Raw genomic sequence first — 25,678 nt, 5'->3', positions numbered from 1 at the left:
GCTAATTAGCTCCTACAACTTATATCTGTGAAGAACAAATTAGATTAGTCACAGTAGAGGTGCAGAGCCAGCTGAGATTTGTGGGTGTTACTGATCACATCCGCTTATTTCTGGTCATAATTTCAACCCCAAACGTGTCTCCTACCTGTAAATACTGATAGAACCCCCCATGTTGTAGACGAAAATTTAGTTGCAATTAATGGTATGTTCCACATGTAAAAAATGTCCATGGGAAATTGGCAACAGTTTGATGTAGATTTGCCTCTGCGCATTGGGACAAAAAAAAGTATATTCACCTTGTGCGTCTTCTATGCACTTTCCCAAAGAGTTTTTCCTGCTCCCCTGCCAGTCTTTCCTAGTCTTTAGTGATGATGTCCAACCCATGTGACTGCTTGTTACTGCCTGTAATTGGCTGCAGTGGCCTCATGTTTATAGAACTTGTCATCACTGGAGGCCGGGATGAGAGGGGAGCAGGGAAGAGTCTCAAGCGGAGCAGGAAGAAGATGCACAAACATTTTTAAAAATCTCACAGTCTTTTTAATTCACAAAATGTCCTTACCTTCGGATCATGCTGTGGATCCAAGGTTAATCCCCAGCAAAATCTCCAACAATTGGAACTCAATTGAAGTCAATTGACATGCATTGGATTTGAAATCAGCACCGCAGGTCAATTGGGAGCATTTAGATGAGATTTCTGTAAATTCCATCTAGCTTGCTGCTGATGTAATATGCTGCGTATTTTCCGTGTACAGATTTGTGATGGAAAAGATCGAGCATGTCTGACCCTTTGTGCACATTTTTGTAAAATAAAAAAGTTGTAAAAGATTAAAAAAATATATACTAACTTTCTATACCCCCTCACATCCCTGAGCAGCCGCGGCTGCTGCACCACTGGTCTGCATCCTGCCATCCAGTGATGGCATGTCCTATAGACATGTGACCTCTACAGCCAATCACAAGCAGCAGTAGTCACTTGGGTTGGATGTCATTGCTGGAGGCCAGGAGAGACTAGCAAGGAAGCAGGCGAGATTGTTCATGGAAGTACAAAGATGTGGAAGGTTCATATGTTTTTTTTAACCAATCTGCAGTGGCAAATCTGCACCCATTTGCTGCTGCAGCATACCCAGTAAGTCTGGTGCAGAACATTTGTATAGATTTTTGGCATCAAATTCTCCCCATGTGATCATACCCTTAGCGTAGGGAACCTATGATGAGGTATATGCCACCCTCCCTATTTTACTGTGACGAATAATGGACAACCTCCCAATGTATATTGTAGAACGGCTTCCACTCATTGATGTTTTGTCCTGTGAAGAGCTAGAGTAATGCATGAAAAACAGTTGCCAGCAGTTCCACTGATTTGGCAAAAAGTCAAAATGACAAATTGCACCCTTTCTAGTACCTCCATATAGGAAAAATCTCAATGTCCAAAATCCATAAACCCATAAATAGTGCCACTCAACTCTATCGAACATCTTTGCAGAATCTAGTAAAATATAGTTCTATGTCCAGTATTATCAGCTGGTGACTACATAGTAAGAAACAAGCGTCAATAATTAATTACGCAGGATTTAGGATATGTTCACTTAGCGTAATTTTGCCAAGGATTTGACATGAAATCTGTGCTGATTCTGCATCAAATCCATATCCCATTACTTTCAATAGGAATCGATACAGTAATCTCTTTGGCACTATTTTTTTCGGTATGCAGATTTTCAAATCCTCATGGGGAAAAAAAAGAGTTGACATGTCACTTCTTAACATTGCATCCATGTCAGAATTAACAAATGCAAATTTGCCCATCGAAAAGAACTAAATCCGTGTACAGAATTGCCGCTTTATGTTCGCGTAGAAATCTGCTACTCGGTTGTGGATTTCTGCCATAGTTTTTAGGAACAGAATCCATATGGTAACATCTGTGTCGAATGCTGCCATGGGAACATACCATTATTGGGTATGACACCCATCAGGTCCATGTATACCACTGAGGACAACTCTCAGGCTAGATGGTCCACCAACACTTTAGCCAAATTGACTATATCCACCGACAGTAGTAATATAGTTTAATACAATTCAGGTAGCTAGGCATCTTTGCCCAGTTTGGGAAACACTACAATTACAGGTTCCTTATTGGTTTTTTTTGCCTTCCTCTGGGTAAACATTGGGGGGTAATAGGCTGAACTGGATGGACGTATGTCTTTTTTCGGCCTTAAATACTATGTTACTTATCAGAGGCAGTCAATATTCCTTCTCATAAATAGCAGTTATAGAGTTTTAAGAGGTGGCATAAAAATTGTCCCTATACCATGTATATATCTCTATGAGCAGACCACCCACACCCAATACTTTGTCATTAGCTATGAAGCCTATAATTTCATATCAGTAGGTTTCAGCAAAGTGTGATCGGCAACAGTTTAGGCCAACTTTAGGGTTTTTTTTAGTTACAGACAGTGTTGGACTGGGGTGCATAGGGTCCACCAGTAAAACTGATTCTGGAAGCCCACCCAAACGCTGCATACAGATAGTATCTGAACCTTGTTGGCCAATTCCCAGCTGCTACATATGCTACAAATACTTCAATGGAAAGGTGGCTGTGTTTATATGGGGAATGTGGTGGGCAGGAAGTGGACCCCCTACTCTCACAATAGGTAGCGATTGCAGAGGTGGCATTTACGGCATATACTGTGAAGGGTGAGTTCAAATGTAGTGGCCCCAATGCAGCTAAACACTGTGATGCCATGCTGTTTTTTTCTACAGCTCAATTTTTAAATTAATTGTTAATAGCAACTTAGTTTTGTGGTTAAACAGCAGTATTACCCACAAAACTGTTGGCTCATTAACAATCAGTTTGAATACAGTGCCATCGTCTGCAGTCCTGTTCTTCCACGGCCCTTATTTCCTGGTGAAAATGTTCACCCTGTTCATCACTTACATCCCCAAAACAATCTGGAAATCGATCCAAAATGACTGTGCAGGTCATGCAATTTAATGCTCATGTTACAACCAAGTTGTAGCGGTTTCTAGCACTGGATTAGAGCATCAGATGTGGTAGCCGCAGGTCTGGAGAGTAGTCAGAAGGGAAGACTGGGGTCAGTATCAGAAGGTTTTAGTTGCAGTACAGATGGATGAGGGAGTAGCATAGTCATAAGGTCTCTGTAGAATTGCAGAGGAGCAGGTAGACCTGGAGCTTGATTAAGGCTTGGAGCACAATAATGACGCGCTAGTGTAGTGGCAGGGCCAGGCTTTTATAATGAGCCTTCTCAGGAACAAAGGTGAGGTCAGGAACTGGAGGCAGGAACTAGATAACTGGGGTCAGTTAACAAGTCTGAGAGTCGTGCAGGGGAACTGTCCACAGGATGGATGGCTCAGTAGTGAGAGCTACCAACTGGAGCGCAGGAGGTCCCCAGTTTGATTCCTGACACAAGCATTCAGAAACAGAAGTCAGCATACTCTCCACAAGAAAATACTTTACAACCATACAAAACAACGACCCCACAATCGCCTCAAAGTTGTCCACTGAATCTTGGAAACACTGGTCTTTCATGAATTCCTAAATTTGTGGTCCGTCGAATTTACCAGTTTTTAGCTTCTCCATGCTCAGTGCAGGAAATTTCCTAAATTTATAGCCAAAATACGTTCCATTTCTCTTCAATGCCTTTACATTGCTTCATCAACCCAAGATTGATACACAGCGGTGAAAATATCTATCATATGTACTAATAGTGAGCAAATGCTGGCAGGAAAATAATGGAAATATGACAAAAATAGATAATGACATCAGGAATATCTCAAAAAGTGGAGCTCCTAAAACAAAAAAAGGATATTTCAGAATCAGCGGCACAATAATACCCAGATTAAGGTCTAAAATTCCAGGCACCATGGAAACATTTTTTTTTGTTCCCCAGTGTTATTGTTCGTCGTTCAGTCGTTGGCTCACTTTTAGACTGAATGATGTTATCGTTCACTTTCGCTTATTTAAATGATTTTTAAGAACGTTTGAACGAATTCTCGTAAGCACATTTTTTACCCCGGAAGTAATTTACCATGTATTGAAATGTAAACTCGGCTTCCAATAAAGAATATACGCCATTTTTCTGATACGTGACACAGCTATTTGTACAGTAACAGATGCAGAGTCTGATGGAGCTGCGATTCTCTAATAGCAGATGGTAACAGGACGGAAGGATTGTCTTTGGGACTTGGCATAGCTGTTGCCAATTTAAAAAAAAAAAAAAAAGCGATTCAAGCCAAGTGATTACCTATAACGGTGGGTTTATGACAAGGTTCAATAATTAGGAAAAACATTAGAAGGCTAAAATCACAAAGTTTTGCATGACATGTATACAACAGTCAGTCAGACAGCTTCTTATGTGTACCACCAACTTTACTAAGTAGTAGATAACAAGTTTAAAATAAAGCAGGGGTGTCAAACTCAATTTCACCAAGGGCCACATCAACCTTAGGCCTCTTTCACATGAGCGTTGGGATTTTTGACAGGCCGCATCATGGCTGAAAATCGCATGAAGGAGAAAAAGCTAAAACTTGCATTCTCACATGACCGGGTGTGGCGTATATACTCCGGAATTCTTTCCTTTTTTGAATCGTTCTACTGGCACAATAGAGCCAGCTGACATATTTTAGCAGTGCTAGCTGCTGCTAAACTCTCTTTGCCGGCAGCTCCCAAAGAAGTCTATTGAAGCCACTAGCTGGTCGTGGCCGAAAGATAGGGCAAGACCTTTCTTTTCTGGCCGCGTCAAACATCGGCCGGCATATTTGGCCAGCGATGTCCTATCTTCGACGGCCGGATGTTTTTACGTGGCTAATAATCGCCCATGTGAATGAATGTATTGGAATTCAATGCTTCACATGGTCGAGATTTTTAATTAGCCATGTAAAAAACGCTTGTGTGAAAGAGGTCTTAGGTGGGATTCACATGGGACGGCTTTATACAAGCGTAAGCATTGATCGTAACATTTTTGCGGAACAAATTATGCTTTTTTGTGTGCGTATTGGTGTACTTTACTGTACTTTTTGCACCCACAAGACAAGTTCATTTGTGCACGGCAAACAGCAAGGCACTGATTGAAATGGCTAACTAGTTTTAATGAGTTCCAGGTGCATCCTTTTTCCTGTACAGTTAAGCAGTATTTCACGCATCCCCTAGCGTATTGTGTGCACATTTGCGCATTGCCATTGACGTCTATGGGGACAGAAAAATAGAGCATGTTCAATTTTTTATTTTTTGCATGACCAAAATGCACATACAAAATGTCGGCCTTATAGGCTATAGACACAATAGACTAGAGGTGACTGATTAACTTCTCTAGCTTTTATGACATGTACATGTGACTCAGCCGTGAAACTAGAAATTAAGGCTCCTTTCACACAAGCGTTATTTTGCGTCTAATTTTACTGCGCAAAAAAAAGATGAAAAAAAAAAAATTGCACCAATCTCTGCCAAAAATTGCATAAATGAGGAATGACTGAGATCAAGGCGCAGCTATCATTCTCAATTTTTCCGTCCATTCACATAGCTGACTGCAGGGTAATTGCACCTCAGCCCCGAAATCCCTCGTTCGGCAGAACTACTAGTAATAACTTTCAAATGCCTCAACTAGCGGCATCTGTCAGTGTTCAGCAGGGCTAGCCGCTGCTAAACTCCCTTCCACTCCCTTTTTCTGATGGATCCCATAGACTCCCTTAGGAGTCTATGGAGCTTCCTGCATTATTCAGTCCAAAGATAGGGCAAAACTTATATTTTTCAGCAGCGAGGAATTTCGGTCGCTGAAATCACGTGCTTATGTGCTAAATTTTTCGGTTCTACATTTTTGCACGCCAAAAAAACATTTGTGTGAATGAAACCATAAAAAAACATTGATTCTGATGGTCACGAGTTTATTGCATGGCTAATTTAGCCACGGAATAACGCTCATGTGAAAGAGGCCTAAGTGAGCAAGTTTTTTTTGGATTCATTTCAGTGTGAATCCACATTAGAATGGAAATGGAAATGGGGTGCAACATTGCCGAAAGTATACCGAGAATGGTGTGATTAAGAAAAAAAACACCCAAGGAAGGGATATACTGTAGACATAAACAACTCATTAAGGAAAGGGGTCAGAGGAGGATGTCAAGAATCATTTTGATAAACATAGTTTAATCCAATTAAAACAAGACTTACATGAGTTTCCACATCGCCACCAAGAATCTTGCTGTTTTTGAGATACTCTTGCAAGGGCCCAGTCATCAGGGCATCAAATGCTTCAACATGTGGAGCAACAGCTGAAAGGGACACAAGAGGTTAACACAAAGAAAAAATGTACAAATGACTAGTAGGGATGAGCGAGTATACTCGCTAAATCACTACTCGCTCGAGTAATGTGCTTTAGCCGAGTATCTCCCTGCTCGTCCCTGAAGATTCGGGAGCCGCTGCAGCTGACAGGTGAGTCGCAGCGGGGAGCAGGGGAGAGCAGGCGGGAGAGAGGGAGAGAGAGATCTCCCCTCCATTCCTCCCCGCTCTCCCCTGCAGCTCCCAGCCCCGCGCCGGCCCCCGAATCTTCAGGGACGAGCAGGGAGATACTCGTCTAAGGCACATTACTCGAGCGAGTAGTGCTTTAGCGAGTATACTCGCTCATCCCTAATGACTAGTCATTCCTAATCAGCAATAAGATATATGACCCTGTAAGGGCTTAAACAGACAAACTTGACCTCGTCTCGTTTTGTGGGCGTGAAAATCACGCCCGAAAAACAGGACAAAAGGAGACCATTGACTAGCATGATTCTCTTGCGCTAATCCTATGCATGAGAAAAGATAGGACTTGCCCTATCTTTCTCACACGTAGCTTTTCTAGGACCTTCCTGCTTTTTTTTTACTCGCACACAATAGCGTGAAGTTTGAACGGTCAAAACCTAAAAGGATTTTGACTGCTCTATGTGCCAATACACACCATACCGGCGAGCGTATTTGCATATGTGCCCCTACTGTTTAAGCCCTAAGGCTGGGATCACACAGGGCAGATTTGCCGTGGAAATTCCGCTCTGCATTTTGCTGCGGCAAATCCGTCTGCGGTCGCTAATCCCGGGATTGGCCAGCCATGTGCCACATGGGACGTCCAATCCGTCGCGGCAAAGCCGACAGAAGCTGGCGGTGTGGCACAGATTCCCCAGCCGCAGCATGTCAATTTTTTTTTCTGCTGCAGCCATGCTCTCCTCTATGGGAATGCCGTCTGCAGCAGAAAAGCATGCGGCCAAGCCGCTCCAAAACCCGCGGTATAGTGCCGTGGCTTTTGAAGCAGCGCTTTCCTGGCAGAAATCTTGCGGTCTTTCACAGCGGCCAATTCGCGAGATTTCCACCGGGAATATGTCCCGTGTGACCCCAGCCTAAGGCTGTATTCATACAAACGAGTACTACCGATATTGTGCTTGTAAACTTGCGATTTTAGATGAAAGCACGATGTGCTAAAAAAAAAACACATCGCCTCGCATCCATGTACTTGCGATTTTCACAAGGATTTTTCACATGAGTGAAAAGATTGTTTTCAATAGATTTCAATAGTAAAAAAATCATACAAATCGCATAGAGGAATCACCCCAAAAAAGGATATGCAGCGACTTTTCAATCTCACAGCATTGGTGCAAGTGAAAATTCACTTGTGTAAATAAACACATTAAAATGAATGTACTATTAACAAACGAAAGTTCAGTCTATATAGCTATCGGGCGGAATTCGCACGTAAAACGGACTCACGTGACTATATTTGTGCACCATTTTGCGTGCGCAATATACATAGGATAGAACCCATTGATTTCAATGACAGCTGTGCCTACAGTTACAAGCGCCGGCCACTACACAGAGGTCGGTGCGGAGGCTTCTGCGCCGACCTTTGTGTATTTGTGATGCTGATAGCATGCGTCGACTCAGCTGATCGGTTGGGGTACCGATTGACGGACTCCAGCTGGTTAACTATTGATGACCTATCCTGATGATAGGTCATCAATAGTATTTCCCTGGAAAACCCCTTTAAGTTAATTAGCTTGATAGTATTAAAAATAAGGAAGATGGAGCAATACCTCAGCAGCACCACCTATTACAGGCAGCTTTCCTGCAAATCAATGTTAGACTCTTTAGACAAGCCTTGTAACAATGACTGGAAATTGAAAGCCAACCAGAATCCATGCACAGACAGCTGTTTCAGGGTGTTTTGCCCTCAGCAGTGTGCAGTAGGTTTCTGCCACTTTAGTAAAGCATGCTGCTTATTTTTTTTGCGTGAACGAAATGTGCATTTAAAATGTGCTTGTGTGAACAAAGCCATTAAAATTAATGGGTTGCAATCACTGCATATTGCGTGCGTAAATTTTGTGTGCGGTCAAAACACTGCGCAAAAACGTTTGCATGACCCAGGCATTATACGTAGCGATCGTTAACATTCCCAAGACATTTATAGGTTTCAATAATCAAGTGGCTTTTTTGCAACTCTGATCATTTGTGTCACCGCTTGTCTTTCCTCGTCTCAAACTGTTTCAATTAAAACCGACAGGCAGCTGTCTGCTTCCACGGGTGCTTGTTCTACTGACAAACATTCATTTTTACAACGATTGTTCTAATTCAATCCCCTACCGTGTTTCCCCAAAAATAAGACAGTGTCTTATATTAATTTTTGTTCAAAAAGGTTTAACTTTTTTACATATATAGCTTCCTGGACACTATTTAAATTGACTTTTTAAATTAACTGTTAGCAGGGCTTAATTTTGGAGTATAGCTTATATTTCAAGCATCCTCAAAAAGCCTGAAAAATCATTTTGCATCCTCAAAAATTCTGGAAAATCATGCTATGTCTTATTTTCAGGGAAACAGGGTAGCAGCAAATTGGATGAGATTTTAACAAGTGTTATCCACACACACTGCAGAAAGAAGTCTGTACAGATTGTCACAGCAGACGTCACGCCATTCAATAAGTGACGTGTAATCGGTGGTGAAAGGACAGCAAAGTCTGTGACAAATCCACACGCAACATGTGGATTTTGTTGCAAAATATGTGCTAGAAAATCTGCATCAGAAAAGCTGTGACTGTACTTCTAGACTGTTTGGTCATGGAGACAAGAGGTGATAGAATTTGACTACCACATGCAAACAGGAGATCATCACTTGGAAGATGGAATAATACCTTTACAATGCTACCTGACCCTTGTCTATAGGCCTCTCACTAGTCAAGCCAGAAACCTGCTGCACAATGATGAGGATTAATCACCCCAAAACAGCTGTCTGTGTGTGGTTATTCTGGCTTTGGTTCACAAATCCCAGTCATTGTTATAAGGCTTGTATAAAGAGTCTAACATTGACTTGCAGGAATTCTGCCTTCCAATAGGTGGTGCTGTAGAGTCACTGTTCCATATGCATATGTCCCAGAGGAGCATGAACGGCCTTATAAGTCCCCTTACACCTTCTAGGTGCTCTGCCTAAGGAGAAACAATACCCATCCTGACCCTAGGCGGCACCACACATGAAAATGACTACACTCATTACAATGCATTGCATGTTTGTCCCATATAAGTCAAAGACATCTTACCTCCATTTATTCCATTAAGTATATCATTCCCTGTTGACTTGGAAAAGCAAGACGTTGACAAGGCTGTTTCAAGTCGAATTACAGCTTTCTCCAACCTGTCCATTAATCCTTGCACCTCTGCCATCTTAAACACCTAAGGTAGAAATGTGCAGATATATATTAAATGTAACAAAAGTAATAATGCACTATGAATAACGATAAACTAGTAGAAATGCTAAACTAATGCACAACAGTTCTCGTAGCAGTTACATGACTGTACTTAGCAAACATAACTTTAACCCTTTCCAATCCAATTTGTATCCTGGTTTTCCTAGGGGGCTTACTCTTTTTCTGCCGTTATACAACGGCGCTATATGCTGGCTAAAGCCAGTACTGCATGAGGTGACATGTTGGATAGGCTCCGACAGCAGAGAGGCTGGCAATATACAGTAAGAGAACCCCGACGGACGTCTTCCAACATCGGAGCTGTATAGCCTTAAATCATAATGTCTTCAGTAGTCAGACAGTGGATTGGAAAGGGTTAATACATCAAATTCTAACTGAATGACAAATTGCCCCAAGCTTTTTCAGATGGGTCATACTATTTGCCCCGTTAACGGTTTTTATTAGCAATACCAATATATATATTTGCATGGATAATTGACACTTAGCAACATACGCACCAAAATCCTTGAAAACAGATAACAGTAAGCGGCCAGGTCTGCCAATTCATTTCTGAACTCCTATCACATTTCTGTTATCTCCAACATTAGCACAAGCTAGCTCTGTAGGAACTTCATTTTTTAAGAATGTGACAATTTATCGTTTGATACATTCCTAAAACAAATGTATTATTTATGTCTCAGTGTTATGATCAGAGGAAAGATTTGTTTGTAGGAGAGAAAGCTATCCGCTACTTCCTGGGCCTTGTTAGATTGTTCACAATGTGCTATATGTCCTGTCTAGAGATACAACTGACGTTCTGCTACATTCTGCCACTTACTAATACCCTGTCTCAATGAGCCATACCGTTAATCGTCTTTGTAAATACCAACTAGTTCCTACTTCCTTCATTGCATCATTCACGATCAATAGAGTCTGCAGAAATGATTGTCTCCGAATAGAAGCAAGGAGACAAGAGAATCGCCATAAAGCCTAGATGTATACAATACACAGACACTTATGGGGATTATGCACTGTCCACGGAATATGGACTCTTTCCGAATGTATTGTTTAATACCACTCTTTCTAGAATAATGAAAAAAAATGATGTCACCATGGACATTACAGTATGCCATTAGCTGGCAGAAAACCACAGCAATAGAAGCAGCCCGGAACGTACATTGATAGATTGTGTTTTTTTACTTAGGCCGGTTTTACATGGGTGTATTTGCACACACAATATGTAGAGAATAGAACCCTTTGATTCCAATGGGTTCGTTCACATTTCCGTATTTTGCGCACATGTATTTAGGTCACGCAAATATAATAGAACATGGTTTGCGCACCAAAGGTCTCCATAGAAGTTACTGGTGGGTGTGCAAATATGCGCGCGATATGCAAGGAGATGCGTGAAACACTGCATAATTGTACAGGAAAAAGAACACATCTGGAACTCATTAAGACTAATTAGCCACTTCAATTGGTGCATCTTTGTTTGCCCCACACAAAAAGTGCATTGAAATATGCCAATGTGCACACAAAAAAGCATTGTTCATTCTGCAAAAACAATATGCTTAGGCATACGGAAATACGCTTATGCTCATGTGAAGCCGGCCTTATAGTGGACATAGAAGATCAATGTAAAGATATGGGAACAAATGTATATGTGTTTGTGCCAGATTTCTTTGAGATGGTAGGAGGAGACTGTTATGCTGTCTTCTTTACACTGCACATAGAGAAATCAGCAGATTTTGCTCCCTAAGCACTAAAGCACACACAGAAAAATCACATCATCGTGGATAATACTAGAGAAGTGCTGAGCAGTGAAGATGTGATTTCAGTAGCTGTAAACCAGTTACTATTAGCTGTAGGCATGTTTGTGTGTGAATCTTTCTCCCTCTAGCAGCTCCCTCTCCCTTACTTCATAGAGTTCTATAGGCAGCAAGAGTCATCCATCACTTCCTGTTCTCCATCCTGTTATCTTTATTACTGGAGAGACTGTCATCACTGGACAACAGGCAGTGGATAGAATATTAGAAGAATTTAAAATGTCTTTTTAGGTAAATAAAGCCATTTTCAGTTTTGCTGGTTATCACATAGTCATAAGTTATTTGAAAAGTTAATGGCCATTAGAGCAAAATATGCTTGTTCCCTTATCTCTGACTGTAATCATAAATCTCAGATCATTACAGCTAGGTTGTCTAATTGAGGCTATACAAAAAAGATTTACATGGAGCTAAAAAGGATTAAAAACCTAGAAAGCATGACCAATGCAACAAAAAAAAAAATCATCTCTTGAACACAGTTTAATTTTTTTGACTCCATGTAGTGTCAGGGTCTCTGATGTAATACAGTATAATACAAATTCTCAGATCATACAGAAAGACCCTTTATTGTCACACAATGATTCTCTTTCAATCACATAGGAATCAAATTCATTGGGAGAAAATCGCATACTAATGGTGATGTATTATTCTCTAAACCCACCTCCTGTCCTCAGGGACCCCCGACAGGTCATGTTTTCAGGATATCCTATAGTAAGAATACTTGTGGCAATGTCTGAGGACTGACCTGTTGGGGTGCCTTGAGGACTCAAGTTGGGAAACACTGGGGTAGTGTTAGACCTGCTACCTGTGTCTGCCGCCCTTTTGCTATTCCGGGCAGACACAGGCATCGCTCTGCTTCTTCTGTTTGAAAGTACTCTTTGTTCTAATTTTCTAGCAGAAATGAGGGAGTAAACCCTTCTCAGTGCTCACAGCCCAGCTGCAGCTTAAATAGCAATTACCCTTCTATTTAAGCGAGATGGGGACCCTCCCTCTTTGCCTCAGAATTGATGTGTGTTTACTTCAGACACCCAGCAGGACTGTCTCAGGACTGTTCTGTCTTTTGAGCCAGTAGTTGGTTATATTGTATTTTTTTTGCCTTATGCTTTAGCCGGTGTGCATTTGTATATTTCTGTCCAGTCTGTGCATCATTAGTGTTTCTGTGGTAGTCAGTCTTTTCTGTACTTTCTGTACACTTTCCCTGTTTCCTGTCAGTGATAGTCAGCCCCAAGGTTCTAGCGTGGGGCCGTTCTTATTAGGACGTCTACCCTGCCTTCAGCCAGGGGTCTTCGCATCTTCCTGCTTAGTTGAGGGCAAGTTACCCATCTAAGTTTTCCATGCTTTGATACTTTTGACCACTGGGGTCAGCTGCCAGCCATACCAGGTTTGGTCTAAAAACCAGGTTTGGTTGGTTAGCACAGTGGGTCCTCACCCAGAGCCCTAACAGGTAGAATTCTGTTGGTATCCATTTCAAATGGTTGAATTTAAAAAGTTGCTTTAAATGTGGCGAAAATAGATGCAGTTTATGCAGTGATATTAGGGTGGTTTCACATCTGCGTTGGAACGTCTGGTCGGACGTTCCCTCACTAATCCAGCACAAAACACCAAAGTGTCGCAGCTAGAGATGAGCGAGCACCAAAATGCTCAGGTGCTCGTTACTCGAGTCAAACTTTCAGTGATGCTCGAGAGTTCGTTTCGAGTAACGAACCCCATTGAAGTCAATGGGCGACTCGAGCATTTTTGTATATCGCCGATGCTCGCTAAGGTTTTCATTTGTGAAAACCTGGGAAATTCAAGAAAGTGATGGGAACGACACAGAAACGGATAGGGCAGGCGAGGGGCTACATGTTGGGCTGCATCTCAAGTTCCCAGGTCCCACTATTAAGCCACAATAGTGGCAAGAGTGAGACCCCCCCCCCCCCCCGCACTGTCAGCATAAAGATCGTTCTCCTCTGCCACAGCTGTAACAGGAAGAACGATGTTAGCCCATTGAATTCAATGGAGCCGGCAATACAGCCGGCTCCCTTGAAAGCAATGGGCTGTTGGCGATCGCGGGATGAATTGTCGGGAAGGGCTTAAATATATAAGCCCTTCCCTGCAATTCATCCAGAAATGTGTAAAAAAAAAATAATATATATATATACTCACCTGGTCCCGGCAGACGGAGTTCAGCAATCAGATTGGTCCCTGCGCTGAGCCAATGAGAGGCAGCAGTCACTCACCCATTCATGAATTCATGAATGGATGTGTGAGTGAGATCTGCCTCTGATTGGTAAGGCTGTGACCAATCAGAGGCAGCTCATTCAGCAGGCGGGGATTTTAAATCCCCGGCTGCTGAATACTACTCACAGCTGTTCAGAGCAGTTCAGGAGGACTGCCACCGGCCGCGCTGAACTCCGTCTGCCGGGACCAGGTGAGTATATATATATTTTTTATTTTTACACATTTCTGGATGAATTGCAGGGAAGGGCTTATATATTTAAGCCCTTCGACAATTCATCCCGCGATCGCCGGCAGCCCATTGCTTTCAATGGAGCCAGCTGTATTGCCGGCTCCATTGAATTCAATGGTCAGTGCTCGTTTAATCGAGACGAGTACCGCGTGGTGCTCGTCTCGAGTAACGAGCATCTCGAGCACCCTAATACTCGAACGAGCATCAAGCTCGGACGAGTATGCTCGCTCATCTCTAGTCGCAGCACTTTTTCCTCTGGTTAAAGGCTGCGCAGCTGAGCGGAACGTAAAGAGACCCATTATAGCCAATAGTGGACAGACCCATTATAGTTGAACGCAGCAGGAAAGCGGGACCCCTGGGTGCAGATGTGAAACCACCCTTATTCAAACTAAAACTTTCACTTTTTGTATGGCTAACAGTTTTGCAATTAAGTTTTGCAATTAAGTTCTTTATTATTTGTAATACAACATATTTAGTATGTCTTATTGAATGTGTAGCCCGTCATGAGCAATATGTTTGTTGCACATCATGGAAGTTCAAAACACACATAGCAGAGCATGTTTCTGGCTCTTTTCCCAAAAATAACATTATTAGTAGAGATGAGCGAACACCAAAATGTTCGGGTGTTCGTTATTCGGAACGAACTTCCCGTGATGCTCGAGGGTTCGTTTCGAACAACGAACCCCATTGAAGTCAATGGGCGACCAGAACATTTTTGTATTTCGCCGATGCTCGCTAAGGTTTTCATGTGTGAAAATCTGGGCAATTCAACAAAGTGATGGGAATCACACAGAAACGGATAGGGCAGGCGAGGGGCTACATGTTGGGCTGCATCTCAAGTTCACAGGTCCCACTATTAAGCCACAATACCGGCAAGAGTGGGCCCCCCCCCTCCCAACAACTTTTACTTCTGAAAAGCCCTCATTAGCATGGCATACCTTAGCTAAGCACCACACTACCTCCAACAAAGCACAATCACCGCCTGCATGACACTCCACTGCCACTTCTCCTGGGTTACATGCTGCCCAACCGCCCCCCCTCCCCCCCCACAGCGCACACCAAAGTGTCCCTGGGCAGCCTTCAGCTGCCCTCATGCCACACCACGCTCATGTCTATTTAGAATTGCGTCTGCCATGACGAGGGACCGCAGGCACACACTGCAGAGGTTGGCACGGCTAGGCAGCGACCCTCTTTAAAAGTGGCGGAGCGATAGCCCACAATGCTGTACAGAAGCAATGAGAAATAGAATCCTGTGCCACCGCCATCAGGAGCTGCACACGTGGGCATAGCAATGGGGAACCTATGTGCCACACACTATTCATTCTGTCAAGGTGTCTGCATGCCCCAGTCAGACCGGGCTTTTTAATTCATAGACACAGGCAGGTACAACTCCCTATTGTGAAGTCCCTGTCGACCCACAGCATGGGTGGCTCCCTGGAACCCACCGGCGGTACACAGAAATATCCCATTGCATTGCCCAACACAGCTGAGGTAGTAATGTTGTGCTTAACCCTTTCCAATCCAATTTGTATATGGTTTTCCTAGGGGGCTTACTCTTTTTCTGCCGTTATACAACGGCGTTATATGCTGGCTAAAGCCAGTACTGCATGAGCTGACACGTAGGATAGGCTCCGACAGCAGAGAGGCTGGCAATATACAGTAAGAGAACCCCGACGGACGTCTACCAACAACGGAGCTGTACAGCCTTAAACCCTAATGTCTTCACAGGTCACACAGTGGACTGGAAAGGGTTAATGCAGGTGGGTTTCGGCCCACACTGCATGCCCCAGTCAGACTGGGGTTCTTTACAAGTGGACACATGTAGGTTAAACTCCCTGTGGACCCACTGCCTAGGTGGGTGCCAGGAAGCCACCGGCGGTACATAGAAATATCCCATTGCATTGCCCAACACAGCTGAGGTAGTAATGTCGTGCGTAATACAGGTGGGCTTCGGCCCACACTGCATGGCCCAGTCAGACGGGTTCTTTAGAAGTGTACAGATGTATTAAAAACTCAGTGTGCACCTACAGCATGGGTGGCTCCCTGGAACCCACCGGCGGTACATAAAAATATCCCATTGCATTGCCCAACACAGCTGAGGTAACGTCAGCTGTAATGCAGGTGGGCTAAAAATTAATTTGATTACACTGTAGGCGAGGGCCCACAAAAATTGCTGTATCAACAGTACTAATGTACATCCCAAAAATTGGCCGTGGCCAGCCAAGAGGGCAGGTGAAACCCATTAATCGCTTTGGTTAATGTGGCTTAAGTGGTAACTAGGCCTGGAGGCAGCCCAGTGTAACGAAAAATTGGTTCAAGTTAAAGTTCCAACGCTTTTAAGCTAATTGAAACTTATAAAAATTGTTCTGAAAAATTATTTGAGTGAGCCTTGTGGCCCTAAGAAAAATTGCCCGTTCAGCGTGATTACGTGATGTTTCAGGAGGAGGAGCAGGAGGAGGAGGAGGAGGAATATTAGACACAGATTGATGAAGCAGAAATGTCCCCGTTTTGGATGGTGAGAGAGAACGTAGCTTCCATCCGCGGGTGCAGCCTACGTATTGCTAACGTATCGCTGCTGTCCGCTGGTGGAGAACAGAAGTCTGGGGAAATCCAGCCTTTGTTCATCTTGATGAGTGTTAGCCTGTCGGCACTGTCGGTTGACAAGCGGCTACGCTTATCTGTGATGATTCCCCCAGCCGCACTAAACACCCTTTCCGACAAGACGCTAGCCGCAGGACAAGCAAGCACCTCAAGGGCATACAGGGCTAGTTCAGGCCACGTGTCCAGCTTCGACACCCAGTAGTTGTAGGGGGCAGAGGCGTCACCAAGGATGGTCGTGCGATCCGCTACGTACTCCCTCACCATCCTTTTACAGTGCTCCCGCCGACTCAGCCGTGACTGGGGAGCGGTGACACAGTCTTGGTGGGGAGCCATAAAGCTGGCCAGGCCCTTAAAGACTGTTGCACTGCCTGGGATGTACATGCTGCTCGATCTACGCACATCCCCTGCTACCTTGCCCTCGGTACTGCGCCTTCTGCCACTAGCGCTGTCGGCTGGGAATTTTACCATCAGCTTGTCCGCAAGGGTCCTGTGGTATAGCAACACTCTCGAACCCCTTTCCTCTTCGGGAATCAGAGTGGCCAGGTTCTCCTTATACCGTGGATCGAGCAGTGTGTACACCCAGTAATCCGTCGTGGCCAGAATGCGTGCAACGCGAGGGTCACGAGAAAGGCATCCTAACATGAAGTCAGCCATGTGTGCCAGGGTACCAGTACGCAACACATGGCTGTCCTCACTAGGAAGATCACTTTCAGGATCCTCCTCCTCCTCCTCCTCCTCCTCAGGCCATACACGCTGAAAGGATGACAGGCAATCAGCCGGTGTACCGTCAGCAGCGGCCCAAGCTGTCTCTTCCCCCTCCTCCTCATCCTCCTCATGCTCCTCCTCCTCCTCCTGTACGCGCTGAGAAATAGACAGGAGGGTGCCCTGACTATCCAGCGGCATACTGTCTTCCCCCGCCCCCGTTTCCGAGCGCAAAGCAGCTGCCTTTATGGTTTGCAGGGAATTTCTCAAGATGCATAGCAGAGGAATGGTGACGCTAATGATTGTAGCATCGCCGCTCACCACCTGGGTAGACTCCTCAAAATTACCAAGGACATGGCAGATGTCTGCTAACCAGGCCCACTCTTCTGAAAGGAATTGAGGAGGCTGACTCCCACTGCGCCGCCCATGTTGGAGTTGGTATTCGACTATAGCTCTACGTTGTTCATAGAGCCTGGCCAACATGTGGAGCGTAGAGTTCCACCGTGTGGGCACGTCGCACAGCAGTCGGTGCACTGGCAGCTTAAAGTGATGTTGCAGGGTGCGCAGGGTGGCAGCGTCCGTGTGGGACTTGCGGAAATGTGCACAGAGCCGGCGCGCCTTTACGAGCAGGTCTGACAAGCGTGGGTAGCTTTTCAGAAACCGCTGAACCACCAAATTAAAGACGTGGGCCAGGCATGGCACGTGCGTGAGGCTGCCGAGCTGCAGAGCCGCCACCAGGTTACGGCCGTTGTCACACACGACCATGCCCGGTTGGAGGCTCAGCGGCGCAAGCCAGCGGTCGGTCTGCTGTGTCAGACCCTGCAGCAGTTCGTGGGCCGTGTGCCTCTTATCGCCTAAGCTGAGTAGTTTCAGCACGGCCTGCTGACGCTTGCCCACCGCTGTGCTGCCATACCGCGCGACACCGACTGCTGGCGACATGCTGCTGCTAACACATCTTGATTGTGAGACAGAGGAGGAGGAGGAGGGTGCTTTAGTGGAGGAAGCATACACCTCCGCAGATACCAGCACCGAGCTGGGGCCCGCAATTCTGGGGGTGGGTAGGACGTGAGCGGTCCCAGGCTCTGACTCTGTCCCAGCCTCCACTAAATTCACCCAATGTGCCGTCAGGGAGATGTAGTGGCCCTGCCCGCCTGTGCTTGTCCACGTGTCCGTAGTTAAGTGGACCGTGGCAGTAACCGCGTTGGTGAGGGCGCGCACAATGTTGCGGGAGACGTGGTCGTGCAGGGCTGGGACGGCACATCGGGAAAAGTAGTGGCGACTGGGAACTGAGTAGCGCGGGGCCGCCGCCGCCATCATACTTTTGAAGGACTCAGTTTCCACAACCCTATACGGCAGCATCTCAAGGCTGATGAATTTTGCTATGCGGACGGTTAACGTTTGAGCGTGCGGGTGCGTGGCGGCGTACTTGCGCTTGCGCTCGAACACTTGCGCAAGCGACGGCTGAACGGTGTGCTGAACTACACTGCTGGATGGGGCCGAGGACAGCGGAGATGAGGGTGTGGGTGCAGGCCATGAGGCGGTAGTGCCTGTGTCCTGAGAGGGGGGTTGCATCTCAGTGGCAGGTTGGGGCACAGGGGGAGAGGCAGGGGTGCAAACCGGAGGCGGTGAACGGCCTTTGTCCCACCTTGCGGGGTGCTTGGCCATCATATGTCTGCGCATGGTGGTGGTGGTGAGGCTGTTGGTGTTGGCTCCCCGGCTGAGCTTTGCGCGACAAAGGTTGCACACCACTGTTCGTCGGTCGTCAGGCGCCTCTGTGAAAAACTGCCAGACCTTAGAGCACCTCGGCCTCCGCAGGGTGGCATGGCGCGAGGGGGCGCTTTGGGAAACACTTGGTGGATTATTCGGTCTGGCCCTGCCTCTACCCCTGGCCACTGCACTGCCTCTTGCAACCTGCCCTGCTGATGCCCTTGACTCCCCCTCTGAAGACCTGTCCTCCTGAGTAAGCGTTGCACACCAGGTGGGGTCAGTCACCTCATCGTCCTGCTGCTCTTCCTCCGAATCCTCTGTGCGCTGCTCCCTGGGACTTACTGCCCTTACTACTACCTCACTGCAAGACAACTGTGTCTGATCGTCATCGTCCTCCTCACCCACAGAAAGTTGTTGAGACAGTTGGCGGAAGTCCCCAGCCTCTTCCCCCGGACCCCGGGAACTTTCGAATGGTTGGGCATCAGTGACGATAAACTCCTCTGGTGGGAGAGGAACCGCTGCTGCCCAATCTAAGCAGGGGCCCGAGAACAGTTCCTGGGAGTGCTCCCGCTCCTGAGCAGGTGTTATTGTAGTGGAGTGAGGAGGCTGGGAGGAAGGAGGAGCAGCAGACAGAGGATTCGGATTGGCAGCAGTGGACGGCGCAGAACTGCGTGTTGACGATAGGTTGCTCGAAGCACTTTCTGCCATCCAGGACAGGACCTGCTCACACTGCTCATTTTCTAATAACCGTCTCCCGCGTGGACCCATTAATTAGGCGATGAATGTGGGGACGCCAGAAACGTGCCTCTCTCCTAATCGCGCAGCAGTCGGCTGCGACACACCTGGATCAGGAGCTTGGCCTGTGCCCACACCCTGACTTGGCCCTCCGCGTCCTCGGCCGCGTCCACGTCCTCTAGGCCTACCCCTACCCCTCAGCATGCTGTATTACCAGTGATTTGATTTCACAGGCAGGAAATAAATTGGCGCAAGACTGCAGGCCAAATATAATTTTTTCCCTTTTTGGAAAACGAAAGGCCCCACTGCCTCTAGTGAATGAATTATCTAAGTTTAATAACTGTGCTGTGTCCCTGCTTATGTGTCACAGAACGTGAGGGTAGCAGAGTTATTATAACTCTGGCAGAGCAGGTATTTTTTTTCCCAATTAAGGAAAGCAAATGGCGAAGCCAGCAGTAAAGCGTAGCTGGGTGTGTATGATTTAGCACTGTTCTTCACGCAGCTCACACGTCTCCACCGCCCGTAAGGACGGACAGAGGCTGGACAAATAGATTTGTTTTCACTTGTTTTTCCACCAAAAGGCAGCACTGCGTATATTCTATGAACATGAGAAGTTTAATAACTGTGCTGTGTCCCTGCTTATGTGTCACAGAACGTGAGGGTAGCAGAGTTATTATAACTCTGGCAGAGCAGGTATTTTTTTTCCCAATTAAGGAAAGCAAATGGCGAAGCCAGCAGTAAAGCGTAGCTGGGTGCGTATGATTTAGCACTGTTCTTCACGCAGCTCACACGTCTCCACCGCCCGTAAGGACGGACAGAGGCTGGACAAATAGATTTGTTTTCACTTGTTTTTCCACCAAAAGGCAGCACTGCGTATATTCTATGAACATGAGAAGTTTAATAACTGTGCTGTGTCCCTGCTTATGTGTCACAGAACGTGAGGGTAGCAGAGTTATTATAACTCTGGCAGAGCAGGTATTTTTTTTCCCAATTAAGGAAAGCAAATGGCGAAGCCAGCAGTAAAGCGTAGCTGGGTGCGTATGATTTAGCACTGTTCTACACGCAGCTCACACGTCTCCACTGCCCGTAAGGACGGACAGAGGCTGGACAAATAGATTTGTTTTCACTTGTTTTTCCACCAAAAGGCAGCACTGCGTATATTCTATGAACATGAGAAGTTTAATAACTGTGCTGTGTCCCTGCTTATGTGTCACAGAACGTGAGGGTAGCAGAGTTATTATAACTCTGGCAGAGCAGGTATTTTTTTCCCAATTAAGGAAAGCAAATGGCGAAGCCAGCAGTAAAGCGTAGCTGGGTGCGTATGATTTAGCACTGTTCTTCACGCAGCTCACACGTCTCCACCGCCCGTAAGGACGGACAGAGGCTGGACAAATAGATTTGTTTTCACTTGTTTTTCCACCAAAAGGCAGCACTGCGTATATTCTATGAATAATAACTGTGTTGTGGCCCTGCCTATACAATTCTTTCCCTGCAGTATCAATGGAGGGTGGAATGCTCTGCAGAGGCGATTTTGAGAAGCCCAAAAAAAATGCAGCACAGCTAACAGCAGCCTGGACAGTACTGCACACGGATAAATATGGCCCTAGAAAGGACCGTTGAGGTTCTTGAAGGCTACACTCACTCCTAACACTCTCCCTGCCTATGCAGCACTTCTGTCCCTAATGCCAGGTGCAACGGTCTGCAGAGGCGATTTTGAGAAAAAAAAAAATGCCACTGCTAACAGCAGCCAACACACAGCTATCAGTGGCCCTAATAAGGACCTTTGGGGGGTCTTGAAGCCTACACTAACTACCAATTCTTTCCCTACAGCAGCTCCGGTACAAACAGCACTGTCCCTCATCTAACTCACACCGCATCTGAGGCGAGCCGCGGGAGGGGCCGACTTTTATATTAGGCGAACACCTGATCTCGCCAGCCACTCACAACAGGGGGGTGGTATAGGGCTTAAACGTTGCAGGGGGAAGTTGTAATGCCTTCCCTGTCTTTCAATTGGCCAGAAAAGCGCGCTAACGTCTCAGGGAAGGAAGTGAAAGTAACCAGAACACCGCATGGTGTTCGTTACGAATAACGAACATCCCGAACACCCTAATATTCGCACGAATATCAAGCTCGGACGAACGCGTTCGCTCATCTCTAATTATTAGACATGCCTTAGGCTTTATGTGCACGGCCAGCAGAATATCGCAACAGAGTCCAACACGGTGCCCCCCCCCCCCCCAAAGACCCCATACTCACCTCTCCGGATCCACCGCAGTACAGCGCATGATGTGCTGGCAGTGGGCGATTGCACGGCCGGCGACGTGTACTCACGTGATACTTCCGCTGTGCTCACAGCAGAAGTATCGCTTGATGGACGGCTTCCATTGACTAGTCAATGGAAGCCGGCCACGTGTTTTCCAGCGGCAATTAGAGCATGACGCGATTTCCTTCTCTCTTCTTCTTCTGCGGAATTCCGCAGCGTGAACATCGAGCTATTAGGCTCAATAGAACCTAATAGCTGTGGGATAATGGCGCAGATTTCCGCTACGTGAAACATGGCAGAAATCCGTTTATGGGCATTAGCCCTTATCCGGAGCTTTCTGACATCTTCTGAAGATTCATTAGGGTGATGTGTCAATTCTAAAAACTTCTGGTATATAAAGTGTTCGTTGCCCCATTCAGGGAGACCACTGGTTTGGTAAACTCTAGAGATGAGCGAACGCGTTCGTCCGAGCTTGATATTCGTGCGAATATTAGGGTGTTCGGGATGTTCGTTATTCGTAACGAACACCATGCGGTGTTCTGGTTACTTTCACTTCCTTCCCTGAGACGTTAGCGCGCTTTTCTGGCCAATTGAAAGACAGGGAAGGCATTACAACTTCCCCCTGCAACGTTTAAGCCCTATACCACCCCCCTGCTGTGAGTGGCTGGCGAGATCAGGTGTTCGCCTAATATAAAAGTCGGCCCCTCCCGCGGCTCGCCTCAGATGCCTGGTGAGTTAGATGAGGGACAGTGCTGTTTATACCGGAGCTGCTGTAGGGAAAGAATTGGTAGTTAGTGTAGGCTTCAAGACCCCCCAAAGGTCCTTATTAGGGCCACTGATAGCTGTGTGTTGGCTGCTGTTAGCAGTGGCCTTTTTTTTTTTTCTCAAAATCGCCTCTGCAGACCGTTGCACCTGGCATTAGGGACAGAAGTGCTGCATAGGCAGGGAGAGTGTTAGGAGTGAGTGTAGCCTTCAAGAACCTCAACGGTCCTTTCTAGGGCCATATTTATCCGTGTGCAGTACTGTCCAGGCTGCTGTTAGCTGTGCTGCATTTTTTTTGGGCTTCTCAAAATCGCCTCTGCAGAGCATTCCACCCTCCATTGATACTGCAGGGAAAGAATTGTATAGGCAGGGCCACAACACAGTTATTATTCATAGAATATACGCAGTGCTGCCTTTTGGTGGAAAAACAAGTGAAAACAAATCTATTTGTCCAGCCTCTGTCCGTCCTTACGGGCGGTGGACACGTGTGAGCTGCGTGAAAAACATTGCTAAATCATACGCACCCAGCTACGCTTTACTGCTGGCTTCGCCATTTGCTTTCCTTAATTGGGAAAAAAAATACCTGCTCTGCCAGAGTTATAATAACTCTGCTACCCTCACGTTCTGTGACACATTAGCAGGGACACAGCACAGTTATTAAACTTCTCATGTTCATTGAATATACGCAGTGCTGCCTTTTGGTGGAAAAACAAGTGAAAACAAATCTATTTGTCCAGCCTCTGTCCGTCCTTACGGGCGGTGGACACGTGTGAGCTGCGTGAAAAACATTGCTAAATCATACGCACCCAGCTACGCTTTACTGCTGGCTTCGCCATTTGCTTTCCTTAATTGGGAAAAAAAATACCTGCTCTGCCAGAGTTATAATAACTCTGCTACCCTCACGTTCTGTGACACATTAGCAGGGACACAGCACAGTTATTAAACTTCTCATGTTCATTGAATATACGCAGTGCTGCCTTTTGGTGGAAAAACAAGTGAAAACAAATCTATTTGTCCAGCCTCTGTCCGTCCTTACGGGCGGTGGACACGTGTGAGCTGCGTGAAAAACATTGCTAAATCATACGCACCCAGCTACGCTTTACTGCTGGCTTCGCCATTTGCTTTCCTTAATTGGGAAAAAAAATACCTGCTCTGCCAGAGTTATAATAACTCTGCTACCCTCACGTTCTGTGACACATTAGCAGGGACACAGCACAGTTATTAAACTTAGATTATTCATTCACTAGAGGCAGTGGGGCCTTTCGTTTTCCAAAAAGGGAAAAAATTATATTTGGCCTGCAGTCTTGCGCCAATTTATTTCCTGCCTGTGAAATCAAATCACTGGTAATACAGCATGCTGAGGGGTAGGGGTAGGCCTAGAGGACGTGGACGCGGCCGAGGACGCGGAGGGCCAAGTCAGGGTGTGGGCACAGGCCGAGCTCCTGATCCCGGTGTGTCGCAGCCGACTGCTGCGCGATTAGGAGAGAGGCACGTTTCTGGCGTCCCCACATTCATCGCCCAATTAATGGGTCCACGCGGGAGACGGTTATTAGAAAATGAGCAGTGTGAGCAGGTCCTGTCCTGGATGGCAGAAAGTGCTTCGAGCAACCTATCGTCAACACGCAGTTCTGCGCCGTCCACTGCTGCAAATCCGAATCCTCTGTCTGCTGCTCCTCCTTCCTCCCAGCCTCCTCACTCCACTACAATGACACCTGCTCAGGAGCGGGAACACTCCCAGGAACTGTTCTCGGGCCCCTGCTTAGATTGGGCAGCAGCGGTTCCTCTCCCACCAGAGGAGTTTATCGTCACTGATGCCCAACCATTCGAAAGTTCCCGGGGTCCGAGGGAAGAGGCTGGGGACTTCCGCCAACTGTCTCAACAACTTTCTGTGGGTGAGGAGGACGATGACGATCAGACACAGTTGTCTTGCAGTGAGGTAGTAGTAAGGGCAGTAAGTCCAAGGGAGCAGCGCACAGAGGATTCGGAGGAAGAGCAGCAGGACGATGAGGTGACTGACCCCACCTGGTGTGTAACGCTTACTCAGGAGGACAGGTCTTCAGAGGGGGAGTCAAGGGCATCAGCAGGGCAGGTTGCAAGAGGCAGTGCGGTGGCCAGGGCCAGGGGTAGAGGCAGGGCCAGACCGAATAATCCACCAAGTGTTTCCCAAAGCGCCCCCTCGCGCCATGCCACCCTGCAGAGGCCGAGGTGCTCTAAGGTCTGGCAGTTTTTCACAGAGACGCCTGACGACCGACGAACAGTGGTGTGCAACCTTTGTTGCGCAAAGCTCAGCCGGGGAGCCAACACCAACAGCCTCACCACCACCACCATGCGCAGACATATGATGGCCAAGCACCCCACAAGGTGGGACGAAGGCCGTTCACCGCCTCCGGTTTGCACCCCTGCCTCTCCCCCTGTGCCCCAACCTGCCACTGAGATGCAACCTCCCTCTCAGGACACAGGCACTACCGCCTCATGGCCTGCACCCACACCCTCATCTCCGCTGTCCTCGGCCCCATCCAGCAGTGTAGTTCAGTGCACCGTTCAGCCGTCGCTTGCGCAAGTGTTCGAGCGCAAGCGCAAGTACGCCGCCACGCACCCGCACGCTCAAACGTTAACCGTCCGCATAGCAAAATTCATCAGCCTTGAGATGCTGCCGTATAGGGTTGTGGAAACTGAGTCCTTCAAAAGTATCATGGAGGCGGCGGCCCCGCGCTACTCAGTTCCCAGTTGCCACTACTTTTCCCGATGTGCCGTCCCAGCCCTGCACGACCACGTCTCCCGCAACATTGTGCGCGCCCTCACCAACGCGGTTACTGCCACGGTCCACTTAACTACGGACACGTGGACAAGCACAGGCGGGCAGGGCCACTACATCTCCCTGACGGCACATTGGGTGAATTTAGTGGAGGCTGGGACAGAGTCAGAGCCT

The 25,678-nt window shown here is 46.8% G+C and overlaps 1 protein-coding gene across 1 annotated transcript in view; it reads right to left on the bottom strand.

The window, feature by feature from the left end:
* CAP2 (cyclase associated actin cytoskeleton regulatory protein 2) overlaps positions 1-25,678 on the bottom strand; it is a 139,669-nt gene that overhangs the window by 91,824 nt on the left and 22,167 nt on the right. The window contains exons 2-3 of the mRNA XM_066579397.1: positions 9,564-9,696; positions 6,179-6,279 (exon numbers count right to left, since the gene is read on the bottom strand). Of these exons, the coding sequence (XP_066435494.1) occupies positions 6,179-6,279; positions 9,564-9,687 (225 nt within the window). The 5' untranslated portion in view covers positions 9,688-9,696. The remainder of the gene's footprint in view (positions 1-6,178; positions 6,280-9,563; positions 9,697-25,678) is intronic.

The sequence above is a fragment of the Eleutherodactylus coqui genome, chromosome 9, assembly GCF_035609145.1.
Source record: "Eleutherodactylus coqui strain aEleCoq1 chromosome 9, aEleCoq1.hap1, whole genome shotgun sequence".
Taxonomy (NCBI): Eukaryota; Metazoa; Chordata; class Amphibia; order Anura; family Eleutherodactylidae; genus Eleutherodactylus; species Eleutherodactylus coqui.
Note: the sequence above shows the minus strand (reverse complement) of the source record. Positions and strands in the feature narration are given on the sequence as shown.